Source organism: Passer montanus, unplaced genomic scaffold (genome assembly GCF_014805655.1).
Source record: "Passer montanus isolate IOZ18808 unplaced genomic scaffold, ASM1480565v1 scaffold98, whole genome shotgun sequence".
Lineage (NCBI taxonomy): Eukaryota > Metazoa > Chordata > Aves > Passeriformes > Passeridae > Passer > Passer montanus.
The window spans coordinates 895,544-915,193 of record NW_024375256.1 but is presented as its reverse complement, the minus strand read 5'-3'; the positions used below and the strand labels follow the sequence as shown (position 1 = coordinate 915,193).

The following is a 19,650-nucleotide window of genomic DNA, read 5'->3' as shown; positions in this document are numbered from 1 at the left end:
TGCATTTCCACCCACCAGGCAGAAATTCACACTTGCACAACTCTTGATATTAAACAGGAAAGGAGCTTTATTTTACAAATGACCGTTCCAGCTTTGGCACTTGGAAGGCAGGAACATGTGGCACCCTTGGAGCTCACACACAGCAAGGATACTACCAGGAAAAGTCCAAAGAAAACATGACCAAAATCAGACAGAACTAAAAATTTTAGCATAGAAACAACCAACAGTTCCAAGTACTGAAACACAAAGTAATTTTAGCTTTTTAAAGCCTCAGAGCTGGAAGGGAGGAATTTCTCCTCACACATTTTTCCCCCATTAATGAATAGGAGAAAAAGAAAAAAAAGACCCCAAGTAGATGCTCTTGCCTGGATCTCTTCCCCACAGAAGTGCTGGGACTCAGTGGTGCCTGTTCCACAAGGGAGTGATGGCAAACAGATGAAACAAGTGATTCACTGAACAGACAGCAAACACAAAAAAATAGTCACCTAGGAGATCATCCTCTGCTCACACCTGAGCAGAGCAAACTGCTGCAGTGGTCAGGTGGACAAGGAAGTCTCAGTCTAAATTCATGCTGAGAGGCTGCACAGCCACTGCCATGTGCAGCACTCTGATCTCAGCAGATACAGCTGGAGCACACGGCTCCTGGGTTCCTTTCAGTCATGGTTCTGGTGTCAGGGGGCCTTGCCACACTGGCACAGACTGCACTCCTGTCCAGCTTCCAAAAACCAAACCAAGGTCCAAAAACCAAAAAGAAGGTCCCGTGGCTCCCAGCTTCAGAGCATTCCCAGTTTCTTCATGGTCCGCCAGCGATCCTTGATCATCACCGAGGTGCGGTTCCTGAAGGGGAACTTCAGGCAGATGGTTTTCCACCTCCCTTCTCCGTACTTCTTCACCCCCTCCTTGATCCACTCGCTCTCCTCCATGGTCCATTTCTGCAAAGAGCAAGGAAGCAGCTGCATGGCAGAGAGCCTGCTGCCAGTTCCTTCCCTCACCACGCGTGCCAGGAACGGCAGGGCAGGCAGGCAGGTCCTGGCAGCTGCACACAGCACTCCAGCACTGCAGATGTGCTGCAGCAGCTGCCTCCCTACGGGCCAGGAGAGCTCCTGTGGCACCAACGTGGGACCTGTTCCTGAGTAACAGCTGCCAGGTGTGCGTCCCTCACCTGAACAACACCCTCTCCAGCACGAGGGGAATTTGGCAAACCTTGCTTTAAGCCATCAAAGGGACCTGAGGCACATCCCCAGTGTGCTGCAGGCAGGACAGGCACAGCTCCAGCCTCTTTTGTCATGGAGGCTGTAGGGACACAGCCCCACTGCAGGGCCTGCTGGAAGCACCTAATACTCCACATACCTGTTTCTTGGAGCTGGAGATGTTGGAGGCTTTGCTTTTCTCAAGTAATGCTGGAAAACAAGGTAGAGAGTTACATTTCCCATAATTTGGGAGGTACAGACCTCCCTGCCTAGGGCTTAACTGCTGAGCTGTGCAGCCAGAGCACCCTGTGACAGGCAATACACCCCAGTTCCTTTATCCCAGCCTTTCCACTGGATTTCTGGTTTCAAAATTCAGTCACCCAGGCAGCAGCAAGGCCCCTGTGAGTGACCCCCCATGCCAGGACTGGCACAGGTAATCCCTGCCAGGGGATTCTCATACTTGCATTTGCGAAGAGCTCATCCTCATCACTCCAACTGTCCTTCTCCTCTGTGCCACAGGAGCTGTTCCACCTCCCTTGGAAAGACCTGAAATTAGGTGAGAGTCACTTACTTTGGCTACTGGCTCAGGAGAAGGAGTTCTGGGGAGCAGGTGCAGGGCCACCCAGCAAGCAGAGCCAGCCTCTGGACACTGTATTTCTTAAGAGGTGGGAAGCAAGAGAAGGATGCTCCTACAGACGGGCCAGTGATGCTGAAGCTGGGAGAATTCTGGAAAAACACATGTTCCCTGTACTGGAATCACCTGCCAGGACCAGCTGCAGCACCTCACTAGCAGCAGGACCTGATCATTTTCTCCTCTTCATTAACCCCTAATTAATTTTAAAGCCACAAGGAGAGGGTTTGCTGGGCCCAGTTCCACACGGGCTGGCAGGCAAGGTCAACACTCATCCTGAGACACAGGGCAGGGGATTGGTGCTCAGGCTACCAACATCAGCAAGACAAGTCTGGGGACAGAGCAGACAATACCACACGAGAGGGGCTCCATACTTCTCACTCTGGGCAGACATGGGCTCATCAGGCTGCTTTGGAGCAGGTTTGGAAGCAGAAGAGACCACGTGCTCCTGGGAAGAGTCGGGGCACTCGCTCGACTTGCTGGACGAGCCATCCAACTCCACGATCAGATTGCTTATGCTGAACAAGTTTTTGATCTTATGGGGCATTTCAGTAGGCTCTGAGGTCTCAGAAGCTTGATTCTCCACTTCTCTGCATCTCTTGGTTCTGTGGGATACAGAAGGAGACAGTTGCTTGGGGGAAGGCAAGTCTGTTTGGTCCAGTTTGCTGAAAAGGGCGTCCGGGTCCCCGGAGTCTGACAGGATCTTGAAAGCTTCTCTCAGAACAGAAATCCCACACGAGGTTACAGCTCCAGGGGGCTGCCTATAAAATAAACACAACCAGGAGGGTTGTAGGGAAACCACCAAGGGAGCTCTGCTGCCCCGAAATGCAGCCTCGCCCTCCACTGGCATCCCCAGCTCCTGGCCCTGCAGTGCAAATCCACGGAAGGGGCATTCCCAGCCCTGCAGCACTCCCTCCCACATGGCACAGTGCCCCAGGGCTGGGGAACACACCTTCCTGCTCCACGGCCTGTGCCATTCCCAGCACCGCCCCCTCCCTGGTCACTGCAGCACCAAACCCTCAGCACCCTTCCCAGGATCCACCTTTGGGCTGGCCTGGGCAGGCATTTGGGGAATTAGGAGCTGCCTGGACACAGGGGATTACCCCTTGGAAGAGAACTTGAGGCCAACTGCATCCACAACCCAGAGCCAGACTCCTCTGCCCACCTTTGTGGTTCCCTGGTGGACACCCTGGGCAGTTCTGGGGCTGCTGCTGCTGGTTCTTTAGCCACTTCCATGGGCTCTGGAGTTCCCTTTGGGATATCATAGGCTGCTGTTAAATGTTCAGGTGTTGCTGCTGGGTCACTGAGTGCTTCCATAGGTTCCACAGCTGCTGCAGGGCCACTGGCTTCTTCCATCATCTCTGGAGCTGCTGTGGGACCAGCTGCCCTTTTTGCAGGGCTGGCAGCTCCCTCCAGGTCGTCTGCTGCTCCTGCAGGCTCTGGAGCTCTGGCTGGGCTCTCTGCCCTTCCCGAGGCCTCGGGAGGGGCTGAGGGCCCAGCCAGAGCTCCCGAGGCCTCGGGAGCTCTGGCTGGGCCCTCGGCCCTTCCCGAGGCCTCGGGAGCTCTGGCTGGGCCCTCAGCCCTTCCCGAGGCCTCGGGAGCTGCTGCCTGGCCGTCCAGCCCATCCGCAAACCCCGACGTCCCCAGCGAGGGTTTGTCTTTGTGCTCCGAATCCAAAGTCTTCTTCAGCAGCTTGAAGACAGAAAAAGCACAGCACCATTAAGAGGTGACTCCTCACGTTCCCATTCCATTCCATCCCCTCCCAAAGGCGTTCCAGGGATGGAAGCACCTGTGTGCCCCTCTGCACCCCTGAGGGCTCAGTCCTGGCAGCGGGGTGGGCACGCACCCTCAGCAGCGCCGGCTCCGAGTCGTCCACGAAGCCCTGCAGGAACTCGAAGATGCTCTGCTGGAAGTCCTCGTAGGAGAAGTTTTTGACCTTTGGGTGAGAGGGGTTCTTCTCCCGGATGACAGCCAGCCACTCATTCCTCCTCTTCTGGAGAGGAGATTGACAGGGTCAGCTAAGAACAGTGGGCAGGGACAGGGGAAGCACTGACAGCCACAGCAAGGACGGGACAAGGACTGGGTCCTTCCTGCTTGGCATTCTCCAGCACAACAATTAACCCCTGGTGAGCCTGGGAAGAGGCCAGAGGAACAGCGCAGCAGCCAAGCAGCAGCACAACCACCTCATTTCAGGAATGCTCCTTGCTGCAGTGCCCAGGCTCCCTGCAGGAGCAGGAATGGGAGCTCCTGCTGCTCCCAGAACCTGCTGGGAGGTGAGCTGGAGGCTCACCAGGGGATAGATGGTGATGCCTGTGTGAGGGAAAGTGTGTGAGGAAAGCTGAGGGACAGAGGGGCTCCAAGGTGACGATGCAGACATGCAGCACTCGGGCACCAGCACTCCAGAGGGATTGTTTCCATTTTGGCCTCCACCCCAAACCTCCTAGGACACATCAGACCCCTCTGGGCACACCAGCAGCTCCCACTTCATTCCAGCACGGACTCACTTGGTTTCTGGGCTCCTTCCCCATGTGCTTCTTGACAATATCAGAGGCCTTTTCAAACTCCTTGTTCCTGATGCAAACAACAATGGCCTGCAGAGGAAAGCACAGACTGAAGCAGGGCACAGGGAGCAGCTTCCCCTCAGAACTCCCCCAGCACTGCAGGCAGGAGCTTGCCAAGAGGGAACCCCACACGCCAGGCAGCTCCCAGCATCACCCACACGAGAGAAAAGCTGCACCACGCAGTCACTGAGACAGAAGAAGATCTTACAGCCTCCTTCACCATCTTCTGCACGGCCTCCATGGTCCTGTCAGCCACGGAGAACTCCTCACGGATGAAGTCCAGCACGAGCATGGCCGACTCCAGGGGGGTCAGCTCTGACTCCTTGTCGAAGGTGCAGTCTGCAAGAATGGCATCCCTGCACTTGGGGGTCCCAGCCCTTCCCTGCAGGGCTGGGCACCCACCTGCACGGGTGCCAGCCATGCCCCCCACGGGGCTGGGGCGCTGCCCTGCCTGCCCCCAGCAGCCTCGGGGAGCCCTGGGGCCGTGCCAGGTGCCCAGCCCGCAGCCAGGGCAGCGTTCTGGCAGCCCTGAGGAGCCAGCAGTCACCAGGCTTTGCCAGCCCCGGCTGCTGCTCTGGGCACACAGCCAGGAACAGCCCCGGGCCCTGCTCTGCGAGGGGACACCCGGCACGGGGCAGAGCGGGCTGCAGCAGCCCCGGGCCCCGCGGGGCACCTACCGAGGTTCTCGCCCTCCTCGACCCGCGACAGCAGCTGCATTATGCGGAGCATCTGCGCCATGTCCGGCTCCCTGTCCAGCGGCCGCACGAGCAGCGCTGTGGGACAAACGGCGGGTCAGGGGCGCGGCCCGGCCCGGCCCGGGCCCCCCGGCCCCGCCGCTCCCCGCCCGGCCCCCGCACCCTGCATGATGTCGCGGAACTGGCGGAAATCACGGTTGCGCCCGGAGCGGTACGCCTCTATGGCCCGGTGGAAGTAGAACTGCAGGACCCAGCCGTTCACGGTCTTCTCGGGGAGCGCCGCCATCCCGGCCCGCTCGGGCTCGGAGTCCCGGTCCCGGTCCCGCCGCGCCGGCCGCCGCGCCGCCATCGCTCCAGGCCGCAGCGCGCCGGAAGTGACGACGCCAACGCGACACCGCCGGACTCTCGGCGCGCGGCTTTATCTAGCGGGCGCCTCGCCTACAGCTCCCGGCGTGCGTCGCGCAAACTCCGCCGCGCCTACAGCTCCCGGCGTGCACCGCGCCAATCCCGCCGGTAAGCGCTGTTCGCCCTCTGGCGGCCGGGAGGGGAATGGCGGGACCCGGCGGGAACCGGTGCGGGCGGGGCACGGCCGGTCCTGGGGGCACGGCCGGTCCTGGGGGCACGGCCGGTCCTGGGGGCACGGCCGGTCCTGGGGGCACGGCCGGTCCTGGGGGCACGGCCGGTCCTGGGGGCACGGCCGGTCCTGGGGGCACGGCCGGTCCTGGGGGCACGGCCGGTCCTGGGGGCACGGCCGGTCCTGGGGGCACGGCCGGTCCTGGGGGCACGGCCGGTCCTGGGGGCACGGCCGGTCCTGGGGGCACGGCCGGTCCTGGGGGCACGGCCGGTCCTGGGGGCACGGCCGGTCCCGGTCCCGGGGGCTCGGGTCGGCCCGCTGCCCATCCGACCGGACCCACATCAGCGAAGCGACCACCTGCGAGCGCTGCGACCCTGAGCGGGTGTGTCACCCGACCGTGGCAGTGCCACCCTGGCAGTGCCAGCCCGGGTTTGCCTTTTCCGTGGTGCTCCGAACACGGCCCGCTCTCCGGTGCCCTGTGCTGCAGCGCCTGCCAATGCCCCTGGCCCCGAGCAGCCACCCGGGTCCCCGGGCGGCATTTCGGGGCATGGGGTGTCCCGCAGGCACTCGGAGCTGGGTAATGAATTCTGAGTCCACCTGCGAGCGCTGCGACCCTGAGCGGGTGTGTCACCCGACCTTGGCAGTGCCACCCTGGCAGTGCCAGCCCGGGTTTGCCTTTTCCGTGGTGCTCCGAACACGGCCCGCTCTCCGGTGCCCTGTGCTGCAGCGCCTGCCAATGCCCCTGGCCCCGAGCAGCCACCCGGGTCCCCGGGCGGCATTTCGGGGCATGGGGTGTCCCGCAGGCACTCGGAGCTGGGTAATGAATTCTGAGTTTTTTCCCTGGGATCTCGCTGACTCCCAAGCACAGCTGGTGCCTGGAGGCGAGGGCCCTGGCGAGCTGATCCCCGGGGTCCTGGGCTGGTGCTCTGCCGCTCTGGGGTGTCCTGCTTGGACACCGGGGGACATTCCTAACGCTGTCCTGGACGCTCTCTCACCTGAGATGGAAAAGCACGTGGAAATTCCTCTGGCGTGAGGTGATCCGGGATCCTCCCTTCCCTCTGCCCCAGGCCAGCAGAGGAGGAAACACATGGGAAAAATCCGTGTGTCAGATGGAAAACAGAAAAACTGGGAGGGATTTTTATTGGCAAACAAAGGAAGACAGAAATAATCTGTGTGAGGCAGAAGGGTCAGCCGGGCAGGGGCACTGCCTGGGGAGCAGGGTGGGAGCAGGACACGGTCTGGAGGATACCCACAGCTGCCTCCTGGGCTGAGGGGAGGGACCCGTGCCCTGCTCTGGGCCAAACCCTTTTCCACGTGGAATATCCGTGGGCAGAGGGGTTTTGCTCTGCCTCTGTCAGGAGAAGCAGGAGGAGGTGGCAGGGGGGAGCCCGGGGTTTCAGCTCTGTCCCCTCCGTCCAGGGAGGGGCTGATCAGCCCCAGTCCTGCTCGCAGGAGGACTTGGCTGTCCTGGCCAGGGAATCCCGTGGTTCTCAGGCAGCTGAAATCCTGGGTTACACACAGGTGACTTGGGCCCCGTGTTCCACACAGCTCCAGGTGATGTGCCAGCCACTTCAGCAGGTCCCGCTGGCCCTGCACAAGTTGTAGGACTTTGGGCAATTTCATTCATTTTTGCACAAAGGTGAGGAAAGGGAGTCCTGGAGTCCTCTCCCAAGGGAAGCAAAGCAAGGCTCCTCTCTGGGACACCAAAGCCACTGGAGAGCCACCTGCCCTGGCCAAGCCAGGTGTCACTTGGGAGCTCCCCATGGCTCCCTTTGCTCCCTGGGCTGCCGTCTCCTCCTCCAGTGCACTCTGGTGGAGGTGCCACCCCTTGGATGTTCAGGAGATCACCTCCCATCCTGCTTCCCGTGAGATCCACGAGGGCTCTGCAGGTCCTGGCGGGGTTTGGACGGGGAGGTGACATGACAGATGTCACAGGAACTGTGACCCCCACAGGGCTGGAGAAGGTGACAATTCCTGACACGCTCCTGGAGCTGGGGAGGGCACAGCACTGGCAGCCCAGTCCAGGCTTCCCTCTGCACCTTCAGGGTCTGCCTCAGCCAAGTGTGTTCACAGCACCCAGGCTGCAAAACAAGCCTGGAACGGCGAATTCCAGAGAAAAGACAAAAATGAGCCCAGGTTTGCTCCCTGCATGGTCTCCAATGAACAAGGAGGAACCAGGGGTGGTGGAAGCAGGGCCAGGAATGCCAGTGGCCTCACTGTCCGGTTCCACTGAGCCCTCCCGTGGTGTCACCATCCATTTTCCAGGAAAAGCTTTGGGGTTCCCCGTGCCAAACAAAACACTGGGCAGGAAGGCACAGATTGCAGCTGTGCTGGTGCACTGGAGCCTCCCCTCGGCGATTTATGGCTTTTGATGAAGTGATTACAGAGGAAAGAAAATATTCCAGGGCACAGGACCTGCACGTTGCCGTGGTCTCGTGCCTGTCACATCCTCCAGAGGAGTCAGAGCAGGAAACAGAGCAGGAAGGCCCCCGGGGTCCCTGGTCACCAGGCTCTGCTCTCGCCGTGCTGGAGCAGGACAGGACAGGACAGGGGCTCCCGGAGCAGCTGGGGCTGCCCTGCGTCCCCAGGCCAGGCTGGGCAGGGCTGGGACAGCGGCAGTGTCCCTGCCAGGGCAGGGTGGCACTGGGCGAGCTCCAAGGTCCCTTCCAACACCACTCTGGCCTTAGAAAAGCAGTGGAGAGCCACAGAAAACCAGGGAGCAGGGAACAGGGCGAGGGAAATGTGGAGGAGGGTGGTGGGATTTGTTTGAAAACCCACAGAGAAACCCTGCAGGCGTGAGGGATGGACAGAAGGAAGCACAAAGGAGCTTATCAATAGGTGACAGAAACTCTGAACCAGTCTGAGCAAAGGTAACTCATCCCACTGGAGCTGGGCTGGATCCAGAAGGAAAGGGAAGGATCCAGAAGGAAAGGGAAGGATCTAGAAGGAAAGGGAAGGATCTAGAAGGAAAGATATTGTTTGGAAAGGTGCCTGGAGCGGTGCTGCCTGGGCACAACGAGGAACTGGAAACACTTCAGGATCCTGGGTTACACACAGAGCAGGGAAACAGCCCTGGTGACTGGGAAAAGGCAGACAGAAAGATCAAAAGGGGCAGCAGCTCAATATTTAATATCCAATATCCAGTATTTAATATTGACTAGGTGGCTGTGGAGAGGTTTCAGAGGAGGCTGAGCCTTTCACATCCCAGTGTCTGGGCTGGTGGATGCATGGACTGGTGCAAAGAGAACTTCCCTGGAGCTCCCTTTGGGGTGCAGAGGGGTTTGTGAGCTGCCCAGCTGCACTCTCCCTGCTCACACCTCCAGCTTCAGCCAGTGCTGGCCACAGCTCAGCGCTGACAGCAGGGTTGGGCCTGCTCAGCTCTTGTTAAACAAACCCTGTGCAAGCGCAAGGAAATAAATCCCACTAGTGCCAGTTCACAAAGGGAACCACGGGCTCCATGTGTTGCTCGGGTCCCTGGGCTTCCGAGCGGCCTCAGCGTGCCCCTGCTCGAGGCGCTGCAGGGAGGAGAAGTGCCCGTCTGGTCAGGCTGGACGTGAGCTCTGCCCTGGAACCGGGGCAGCCAGCAGCTGGGGAGGGGCTGCACGGCCACCGCCCGCTTCCCGGGGCTGTGGGGTCACGCCTGTTTTACAAACGTGCAGGAGGAGCTGCAAGGGACGGGAAAAGCTGAGGGCGGGTTGCTGACGGGCACCGCGCTCTGCGGTGGCACCGGGCAACGGGGAGCCAGTGCGGGGGGAACAGGGCTGAGGGGGGAACGGGGCTGAGGGGAGCAGGGCCCGGGGCTGAGGGAGGGCCCGGGGCTGAGAGGAGCAGGGCCCGGGGCTCAGGGAGGAGCAGGGTCTGGCGGGCCCGGGGCTCAGGGCGCCCATCCCGGGGCCGCCTCAGCGGCGACGCTCGCGCGCCGTTTCCCGCCTTTCGCCCCGGCCGCTCCCCATTGGCCCGCGCCCGCCGCCGCGCCCTCCCATTGGCTGCGCCGGCAGCGCCCCCCTCTGGCTTGCTCCCCATTGGTCCCCGAGCGCGGCGGAGAGCGCGCGGGGCGTTGCCATCGCTACGGCGGGCGGCGCGGGTCAGGCCGCGCGTTCGGCGGAGCGCGCCGGGCAGCATGGAGGGCGGGCGGCGCGGGGCGGCGGCGGCGGCGGCGGCGGCGGGGGACGGGCCCGCGCCCGTGTTCACCCTGGAGGAGGTGGCCAAGCGCAACTCCAGCCGTGAGGCCTGGCTGGTGATCCACGGGCGCGTGTACGATGTCACGCGGTTCCTGGAGGAGGTGAGGCCTGCGGTGGGGTGGGGGCCGGGCCCTGAGGGCAGCGGGCAGCGGCGGAGGGCCGGGCTGCGGGCTGCCGTGCGGGCTGAGGTGCCGGGGCGGGCACGGGCTCGGTGCCGCTGTCCCGGGCCGGGCTGTGCGGGCTCAGGGCCGCGCTGCTGCCGCCGAGGCCCGGGCGGGTCCCGGTGCCGCCGGAGGCACGGCGGTCCCGGGAGGCGCAGGCTTCCTTCCGTCGCGGCTCGCCCCGCAGGGTGAGCGGGGCGGAGTGTGCAGGCTGCAGGGGCTCCCGGAGCTCGGAGGGGACAGTGACACCTGGCAGTGCCACCGCAGCGCTGCCACCGCTCTGCTGCTGCCCAGGGAGCGCGCACAGCGCCGTGCACACCGTGCGGCTTCTGCCAAACCCCCCTTGGCTGTGGGGGCAAAAAGTCCTTCAAGACTCACTGCCTTTGTCTGCTGATTTTGAGAAGGTTGGGAGTGGTGTCCTAACTGCTGAGAGCTGGAAATGCAGTGGGAATAAGCAGGAACGAAATAGTAATGGCCAAGGGAACGGCATGAAGTTGTACTAGGGGGAATTTAGGGTGGATCTCAGGAAAGGTTCTTCCCCAGAGGGTGCTGGCACTGCCCAGGCTCCCCAGGGAATGGGCACGGCCCCGAGGCTGCCAGAGCTCCAGGAGAGGTTGGACAATGCTCCCAGGGATGCCCAGGGTGGGGTTGCTGGGGTGTCTGGGCAGGGCTGGGGTTGGACTGGATGATCCCTGTGGGTCCTTTCCAGCTCAGGAAATTCTGTGGTTCTGTGGTTCTGTGAAAATCTCTAAGGGCTTTATCCCAGCCTAAAATAACAGCAGAGACTTTGTGGCCTTTGCAGGGCAATGTACAAAGGTTGGGCTGAACCAGCTCCAAAGAAGGCACTTCACTGAAATGCACTTGTTGCAGCTTGTTGGTTCTGCTGGTGTGAATTCAGCTCTGGCTTCCCTGCAGGCCCACGTGGCTGAGCCCGTGTGCTGTGCAGTGACAGAGCCACTGGAGAGGGTCCAGGAGCACCAGGAGGGGGGTCACCTGGCAGCTGGAGGCTGTGCCGTGCTCTGCAGCTCTCAGTATTTATTTGTGAAGTTGGACACAATCTGGTTTCTCCTTTGGGTCCAGAAAATGATGGAATCACAGACTTGTCCAGGCTGGAAAATCCCTCCCAGGCCATGGAGTCCCACCTGTGCCCAGTCCCAGCCTTGTCCCCAGGTGCTCCTTGGACACCTCCAGGGGACTGCAGCACCTCCCTGGCAGCCCCTTCCAGTGAAGAGCCCTTCCCATGGGGAAATTCCTGCTGTGCCCACCCTGAGCTGCCCTGGCCCAGCCTGAGGCCGTTCCCTCTGCTCCTGTCCCTGTTCCCTGGAGCACAGCCTGTCCCCCTGGCTGTCCCCTCCTGGCAGGAGCTGTGGACAGCAGAGGGTCCCCCAAGCCTCCTTTCCTCCAGGCAGGGCAGTTTGGTGGGATGAGATGTGCAAGGTGGAAGCAGGACAGTTTGGTGGGAGGGAGTTGTGGGTGCACAGAGGCCAAGTAGGTGCAGGGGAAGACCGGGCAAAAACTTGGAAAAGCCATTTACAGCTGGTTTCTGAACAAGAAAATGCTGGTTAGGGTTTAGGAGGAGGCAGAAGGAGCTGGAGCTTGGGACAGCAGATGCAGGAGCTGTGAGTCTTGTCTTACACTTGTCTCTGCTGTGATTCAGAGTGGGGAGGTTGAGTCTTCACCTCGATGTTCTCTCTGAGGAGTGGGAGCCTGGGACCTGCTCCCTGGGACACCTTTGGAATTCTGAGCCAAGAAAATGCTTCAGTCCCTTCAGCAAGCCAGGCTTAGCAGTGCCCTGAGTGTCACCTTGAGATGGTGTTTCACCCTGAGATGATATTTCACTCTGTCCTTTCCAGGCCCTTTTTCCCATTTGTGTTTTTCTGACATAAAAAGACCTACTTGGACGAGGGAGAAGAATAAGGGCACTGTTGAGCTGTGCCAGCGTGGCTGACACAGCACTGTGCTGTGCACACCCCTTGCTGGCACAGGGGAGCTGTAGATCAGGGCCTAATTTATTACCAAAAATCCTCTTTGTGTCTGTTCCCCTCTGGAGTGCCGGGAGCCACGTGCAGCCACAGGAGCCAGGAGTGCTGCTGTGCTCTGGAGCTGCAGCTCTGGGAGCTGGGGCTGCAGGGCTCAGCTCCTGTCCCGTGTCCCCCTGCCCCGTGTGCTCAGGGAGCAGGAGCTGGTGGGTGCCCTTCCTGGCCTTTGCTCACAGATTGGGCTGGCACGTTCTGGGGGTGGGGTTGTGCAATCCTGAAGAAGTCACCTCTGAAAGGCTGAATTTGGCTTCACAGTTCCTGCAAACTACACACTGCAGGTCAGCCAACCCAGAATCCCTGTGCTGCTGAAGCGTAGGCCAGGTAAAGATTCCAGCTCACGTTATGTGTAATAGGAGTAACAAGACATCTGTGACATTACAAAATGTACTGGACTGTAAGAACACAAACCGAATCCAGGAGATGTGCAGACAGCAGCTGAAGAGTTGCAGGTGTTTCTGGGAGATGCAGTCTCCTGTGCTTCAGATAGCCTCTGAGTGCCTGAAATGAATTATTTTATTATTTTAAAATCTAAGAGAGCCTTATGGTAATCTGTCTTCTCCCAGATCTGGGTGACTGGAGCTCACCAGGACACCTGTTCTTGCTCCTGGTTGCAGTGGTCTGGATAAGCACGTGGCTGGAGCAGGAGGGGCTGTGTGCTCGGGGTGAGGGGCTGGTTTCTGTACCTCCTGCAGGTGCTCTGGGGTCTGTCAGGCTCACACTTCACCACAACGGCATCAAAATCTGAGCTTTTAACTCGTGCACAATCTGTAAGAGAATTATTTACTGTTCTGCTGGAGGGATGCAGTTTCTCTCCATTTTCACTTACTTCCTGGGGAGTCTGGAGATGCACGTTTCTCCAGGAAGCTCTTGTGGCTGTTGTCTGAGCCCACCAGCCACAGCAGCCCCCACAGCTCTGTCTCAGCACACACTGCCATTCCTGATCCCCGTGGTGAGTGTGAGCAGGAATCCATTTCCACTTTCCAGGTGGAAGGGGCCTGGGTTGTGACACCACTGACCCAAATCACTCCATGCTTTCAGGTATAGTGTTCAAGGAGAGAAGGAGGAGCAGCAGGCAGCTGAGTTTCCTCATGCTGACTTGCTCCAGCTTGGCAGAGGTGTTTTTGGAAAAGCTTTTCCCTGCCTTTTCCCAGCACTGTGCAGGATGTGTGGATCATTCCTGCAGGTGACTGCTCCTCCTGGTTCTGGCTTGGATGGTGCTGGCACACGATTATTGCACAGGAATACCCTTCCCTCTCCTGGTTTATTTCTTTAACTCTGAGCACTAGGAATGAAAGTTTCACTCCTCCTCAACCTGGTGATCTTATCTCTTACCTGACACAGTGATCTAATTAGTCCTGGAGCTTAGTGTTGCTGCCGAGCTCCTTTGTGTCTCCAGCAGGTCTGTACCAGCAGTTCCAGCCAGGCATTTGCACACAGGTTCTTGGAGTTTGTGGGGAGGGGACTCCAGGCTCTCCCTGTGGAAGTTTGGGATGTGCTCTCAGAGGCCTTTGCTGTGTGCCCTCAGTTCCAAGTCACTGTTGCTGAAGTGTGTGCTGAAGGTGCAGTGACACAGAGAACCCTTTTTTTTTTTGTCACCTCTCTCCATCTGGTTTGCTTTTGGCTGTTTCTTGTCAGAAACTGCCGTTTTCCAGCCATTGTTTCCCCTGGAAGCAGTCTTCTTCCCCCCCATGGTTTGCAAGTTTCCATGTTTTCCTGCAGCAGCTGAGCTGCAGATTTGGGCAGTTTTGTGGCAGAGTCAGTGACTTCCTGTACAAATAGTCTGGGGTTACGTTTGCTGGCTAGGACAAGGTGGGAATTGTTTGGCTGCAGCAGTGCTGTCTGGAGGACAGAGCCCTTCAGAAACAGGAGATGCCAACATATTTTGAAGGTCTTTTTCTTTTAGGCTTGGAGATTGCAGTGAAAGACAGATGTGCACGAATAAATAATTGTGGGTTTAGCAAGTGCATGGAAAGGCTTCAGAGCCAGAGATGTAAAGAAGAGTGAGCTTTACTGATCTCCTTCTCTCTTGAATTTTGTCCTTCCTCTTGTCTCTTGCCTGTGGAGAGACTGGATGTCACTGAAATATCCACTGCATGTTTCCTGTTGCTGCTGGGTTTTGTCTATCCTTCTCAGGTGAATTATTAGGAAAAGAGGGTTGTCTGCTTAAAATTCAGGTATTTTCCTGTCTGAAATATGAGATTTCTGGTGAGGCAACCCTAAGGAGTTATTCTAAAAGTCTTGGATAAATGGGCAGCTTTTCAGTGGATCTTAGCTGGAAGCTGGACAGTTGTTCTGAGCAGAGTGAACAGGTAACATCCAGCAGTCCCTGGTCTCACTCCCCTGGGATGGAGTGAGCCTGAGGGTTGGTGTGGGAGAAGGGGCAGCCAGAAGAACTGCAGCTGGAACAGGAATGAGCCATGGAGCCTCACCTGCTCAGCCACCTGATAACTGCCTGTGACAAACTGTGTCCCTCCACCTTGCCCTTTGTGGCTCCTGAGAAATCTCTGTGTTGGTTTGGTGACATACTGGACAATAAAGGGCTTTATTCCAAATACAGAGCTGTGATACCAGGATTGCAGGATTGCCTGCAGCAACCCACTGGAGCAGCTCAGGGGGCTGGTTTGTGTCCACCCTGTGTTTGGTACCAGGTGGGATGGCCTGGAGGGAATATTCAGACTTCTGGCAGCAAAAGCAGACAAAGTGAAGGAAGAGGGGGGTGGTAACTGCTCTGTGTCTGTGGGAAGGAGAAGGATATGACAGAGAGAAGCAGGTGTGCTGGTGCTTTGATCTGAAATGTAGCCCAGTGTCTCTTCTCCAATTCAGGGCTGGTTGCCTGAAGCCCTGGAAATCTGGGTTAGTCCCTGTGAGTGCCCTGGGATGTGTGACCACTTTATTGGTGTGAGTGGATTAGCTGGTGGTTCACACTGGGGCTGTAAAGGGACTGGCCTTTGCTAGGTCTGTGGTTCCATTGCCAGGCTGTCCCTGGAATTGTGACACGGACAGTGGACAGAGCCCAGCCCACCAGAGACAACAGAGCCACACCCAGGGTTTGTGCCAGTGCATCCCATCTGAGAGTCAGCTGTGACCAGCTGCCACCACAGCAGTGGCACTGTCACCGAGGAGCTCCCTGGGGAGTTGGCTGGTGTAGCTCTGGATCTCTGAAGTCAGTGTAATTAAACAGTATAATTTTTGTGGTACTTCATGATTTCCTCCCCCCGTGTCACTCGTGGTTGCACACAGGATCAAGTTCAGCATTGCACATCCGTGTGCAGAGTCAGCCAAACACAATTTTTGTAGTACCTGAAGAAGTGGAATGTCCTTTCCTCCAGTGGTGTCTGTGAATTCCTGAGGAGAGGTTGGACAATTGAACCTCTGGCAGATTTTACTGATGGTGCTGCTTGAGGCATCCAGAGGTGTGGCTTGGGAGGAGGGCTGATGACATCCTCAGTGCCTTTCTGCATCCAGCCCTTGGCTCACCTGGACTCTTCTCTTCCAGCACCCAGGTGGAGAAGAGGTGTTGCTTGAGCAAGCTGGCAGAGATGCCACGGAGAGCTTTGAAGACGTGGGGCATTCCACAGATGCCAGGGAAATGCTGAAGCAGTACTACATCGGAGAGGTCCACCCGGTGAGTGCCCTGAGGAGCCCCAGACAAAGACACCAGGGTGTGCCTTGTGAAATAACTTGGTAGCTGAGGGGCTCAGGCAGTGCCTGTGTTGTCCAGGGTTTCTGTTGGGGAAACTGAACGAAATCAGTCTTCTCCTTCCACCGTTCAGAACAGATTTCACACTTCATTAAAATGGGGGCACTTAGGCTGAATTCATGGGTTCCCTCTGTAGCTGGTGGAAGCATAATCCACCTTTGCCTTGCAATTCTGAGCTCAGGAGGGTGAGAGCTCCCAGGGGCACAAACACCTTTCTGCCTGCCTTTGGGTGCCAGAGGAAGGACTTCTTTGAAAACTGAGCCCAGGCAATTACCTTTGTACAGAACAATTCCCTCATAAAGGCTGCAGCCTTCCTTTGAAGTCAGCACTTACCTCTTTCTTCTTCTTTTTCCGCCTGACAGAACGATCGTGAAAAGGAAGCTTCTAAGGTAAGCTCTCAGCGTCTCAGTTTTCTGCTTCTATTTAATGTCACATGTCTTTTGGAGCTTTTCCCCCCCTCTTTTTTCCTGTGGAGCTTGTGGCTTTATGTTTACGCAAACTACACATGAATAAAGTTCCCAAGCAAATTCTACCTTTGTTTTTGTTCTGAACCTCAGTGGGCACCTCAATGTGAAATTGGAAGTGAGTTTTTGTGCCCTTTCTCTGCTGGCAGCAGCAATGTTTTTTCCACACCTTGAGCCACAGACCATTTTTTACATTTCTGGCTGTGTCCTGACCACGGAACTGGTTTTCTTGTTGTTCCCTCCGAGCCAGGAGACAGCAACAGGGGCTGGCTGGCAAACAGGAATTCTCTGTTAACTGCCTCAGGGATCAGTGGTGTTGCTTAACTCAGGTACTCCTGGACTAGAACAGGGCAGAGTGTTGCAAAAATGCCTTTGGAAGGGATGGGGAGAGGGAAAAGGCAATAAATAGAATCCCAGCTGGGAGGTAAACATGTGCCTTGCAGCTGGCTGGGCTGGGAGGCCTGCACAGGGCACAGCTCTGCCTTCAACAGGGCTTGCAGGAGATGTTCCTCTGAGCAGGACCACTTGCAGAGCAGCAGAAATCCAGAAGGGAACTGTCTGCAGGGAAATCAAGGATAGCTCAGGCTGGGTAAAGCGTATGCTTAGATAAGGAACTGTGTGATTATGTACATATTCACCTTAAAATGTATTGTTTCATTCAACTCCGATTCATGCTGAAAATGTGCACAGAAATCAGTGATGATCAGAGTAGCTCTCTTAGATCTGAGTTAAATACTTTATTCAAGTATTTTTCTCTTCTGATCAGTAAGTCCAGCACGTTATGCACAGGTGAGGGCTCTCTCCAGAGTGCATCATCTGTATTAAAAGAAGGTTCCAGTGTAATTTAAAGATGGCAGCAAGAGAGAGAATCAGTAATGTACAAATAAATAAGGGGGAAGCACAAAACCACCCCAAAACTGTGATGCAATAAGCAAGGCCTTATTTTGAGAGGGCTGCAAGTTCCAGCATGAAGCTGGTGACTGGGTGGGACCAACTGGATTGATGGAAAGGACATGAAGATGACAGCAAACATCTCCAAAAACAGCCACTCTGGTGACAGGGGGTGTTTGGGAGAGGAGGGTTACTTTCCCTCTGTATTTGTAATCACACGTTCAGGCTTGTCTTATTAGCACATGTTAAATGTTTCTTTGTTCCCCTGCTAACTCGCTCTTTCCTCCTCCAGAATCCAAGTAGGACATCCTCAGGCCAAACCAGGTATAGTATCTCCTGAAAATAAGAGTGAGAAATGGGGGTTGGGACCCTGTCCCTGTTTGTAGAGCTGCATATTAACTCCAAAGGGCAGGAATATCCCTGGGGATGTAGTGCAGTGTCCTGGCAAGCAGAAACTCCAAAGTAAGTGCCAGAGTGTGCACCTCCCTGCTGGATGTGAGCCCGGCCCTGCTCTGTGCTGGGCAGAGCCAGCATCCCAGGGTTTGGGATTCTCTGCCCCGTGTGCTGGTGTGGCACGGCGCTGGCTGCACCCCTGGAGCCACAGGGCTTGTGTGGGTGGTCGCTGTGGGCCGAGGGGTGGCACAACACAGTGATGGGTGGGCTTTTGGAGGATTTGAAAATCCTTAAAAGCAGCTCAGGGCCCTGGTCTCCTGCAGCTCGTGCAGGAGGTTTTGTTCAGGAGGCTGCTGAGGGTGAGCCTGTGGCTCTGGAGGCTGAGCAAGGCAGATTTACTGGGGCACAGCTGCCATCCTTGAGTCAACAGCGTTGTTTGTACAACACAAATTACAGCCTGACTTATTTAAGGAAAATAAAACCAAACCAACAACAAAACCCCCCCACTGGTCTCTGGATGTGCCAAGCTGGAAACTTCAGCCATCCAGCTGCTATTTTATAAGGCACGAAGCCACACTTGGGCCTCTCGTGGGGGCTGGCAGAGCCTGTGCACGGGGACAGCTGTGGCCATGGTTAGGGGCCAGCCTGTGGGTACAGCTCCCAGGCATTCCCTGGATGGCTAACAAGGGATGAATATTGGGAGTGGGTTATTAACTAGGTGCTTTCTTCTGGTTTCTGTGGTGTATGTTTTAGTTTGTTGTTTCTTTTTCTCTCCCCCTAGTTTCTGGTCGACATGGCTGATCCCCATCCTCGGAGCACTGGTCTTAGGTTTAATGTATCGCTATTACATGGCAGATGGGAAAAGCTCCTGAGCTGGCCTTGCTGGGGCCTCAGACAGCCTGAAAAGAGGGAGAGAGAGTGTGTGTGTGCAACACGTGCAGTGCTGCTGCCCTTAGCCTTCCTGCCTTGCTTTTAGCTCTGAGTCTGTCAAGTGATGTTGATAGATCCATGGGACCAAGCTAATTCCAAACTCTCCTAACTCTGGGACCCTCAGATCTGTTGTACTTCCCTCTTGCAGTGGCAGGGAAAGAGGAACTTGTGTTATTCCCTGACGTTGGTGTGGTGTCCCTCGTGCTCTCTCTCGCTCTTTCTCGCTCTCTGACATAACCCCCAGACAACCTTTTCTCTCAATGCCTTTGCGTTAAGCCAGACACCATGAAAGAGCTGCCCTGGGCCTGTGGCTCTGCCTCAGCCTTCACACAGTCGGGAATCATCTGCCAGAAAAGATGTCCAAGGCTTTGGTTCCACCAGAACATTCCCAGAGCGTGCAGGCAACACTAACTGAGCGGCAGGGAGTTGTTGGTTTGGCCACCTCTTTCTGTTCCTGTCTGTTTTTAACGGTTAAACAAATACATGGATTTTAAAAGCGATTCTGTTCATTTTGTAATATTTGTACTTGTCCCTTTGGAATGTATATCCTGTGAGCAGCTTACATTGAATCCTGGTTGGTTTGGGTGTTTTCGTGCTGTGCGTGGCAGAGCCTGTGGGAACTGGCATGTGGCTTCTGGAAATGCAGATTCTTCTTTCTCCCTGAGGTCAGGATCTGACACATGTAAGGGAAACCAAACTCATTCTTACGTACTGTGAATGTGCACCAGATGGGGGAAACAATTAAATCTGGTCTCTTCTCCCAAAATGAAAAGGGAAAAGAAATCCAATTGGGATTTGAGGATAATGCTGGTTTTGTCTGGGAATAGAGGAGAGTATTTTCCTTTGCCCTGTTTTTGTGTGTTGTGCAGTCGGCCTTGAAGTGCAGACAGTGCACAGTTTGCTGCCTGTGCTGAGGCAGGGACCTTTCCAGCTCTTCCAGCACACTGATCTGGGGCTTCAGGATCTGTGAAGTAAAGGGAAGTGGTGTCCTGGTGCCCACTGCCCTTCAGCAGAGCTGTGCCACTGACACTGGCTCCCAATCCAGATCTCCAGCACAGCTGATCATCCCCTGGGACTGCAGCAGAAAGGGCACAATCCAGATCTCCAGCACAGCTGATCATCCCCTGGGACTGCAGCAGAAAGTGCACTGATACCCTGGGGTCCTGCTGTGAAAACCTCCCATGGGCTGTGGGCATTCTTCTCTCTTCCACAAAACTACCATGTCCTCCAGAAGGCTGTG

At 56.9% G+C, this 19,650-nt stretch overlaps 2 protein-coding genes across 4 annotated transcripts; one reads left to right on the top strand and one right to left on the bottom strand.

The window, feature by feature from the left end:
- Positions 1-43: 43 nt before the first annotated feature.
- Positions 44-5,474, bottom strand: TERF2 (telomeric repeat binding factor 2). Of its 3 annotated transcripts, none has more exons than XM_039696445.1 (11): positions 5,240-5,474; positions 5,060-5,155; positions 4,591-4,721; positions 4,326-4,412; positions 3,668-3,814; positions 3,337-3,513; positions 2,987-3,297; positions 2,196-2,582; positions 1,651-1,736; positions 1,351-1,400; positions 44-932 (listed from the first exon to the last, which is right to left on the bottom strand). In XM_039696445.1, the coding sequence occupies exons 1-11, from the start codon at positions 5,424-5,426 to the stop codon at positions 774-776; spliced, it is 1,818 nt and encodes a 605-aa protein (XP_039552379.1). In that variant the 5' UTR covers positions 5,427-5,474; the 3' UTR covers positions 44-773. The 3 variants fall into 3 exon arrangements, with proteins under 3 accessions (XP_039552379.1, XP_039552380.1, XP_039552381.1); XM_039696446.1 differs by having other exon boundaries at positions 3,668-3,811; XM_039696447.1 differs by having other exon boundaries at positions 2,196-2,426; positions 5,240-5,473.
- Positions 5,475-9,718: 4,244 nt separating this feature from the next.
- Positions 9,719-18,910, top strand: LOC120496263 (cytochrome b5). Its single transcript, XM_039696542.1, has 5 exons — positions 9,719-9,933; positions 15,529-15,657; positions 16,095-16,121; positions 17,380-17,411; positions 18,262-18,910. Exons 1-5 carry the CDS (start codon positions 9,772-9,774, stop codon positions 18,350-18,352), a joined length of 441 nt encoding a protein of 146 aa, XP_039552476.1. The 5' UTR covers positions 9,719-9,771; the 3' UTR covers positions 18,353-18,910.
- Positions 18,911-19,650: the final 740 nt, after the last annotated feature.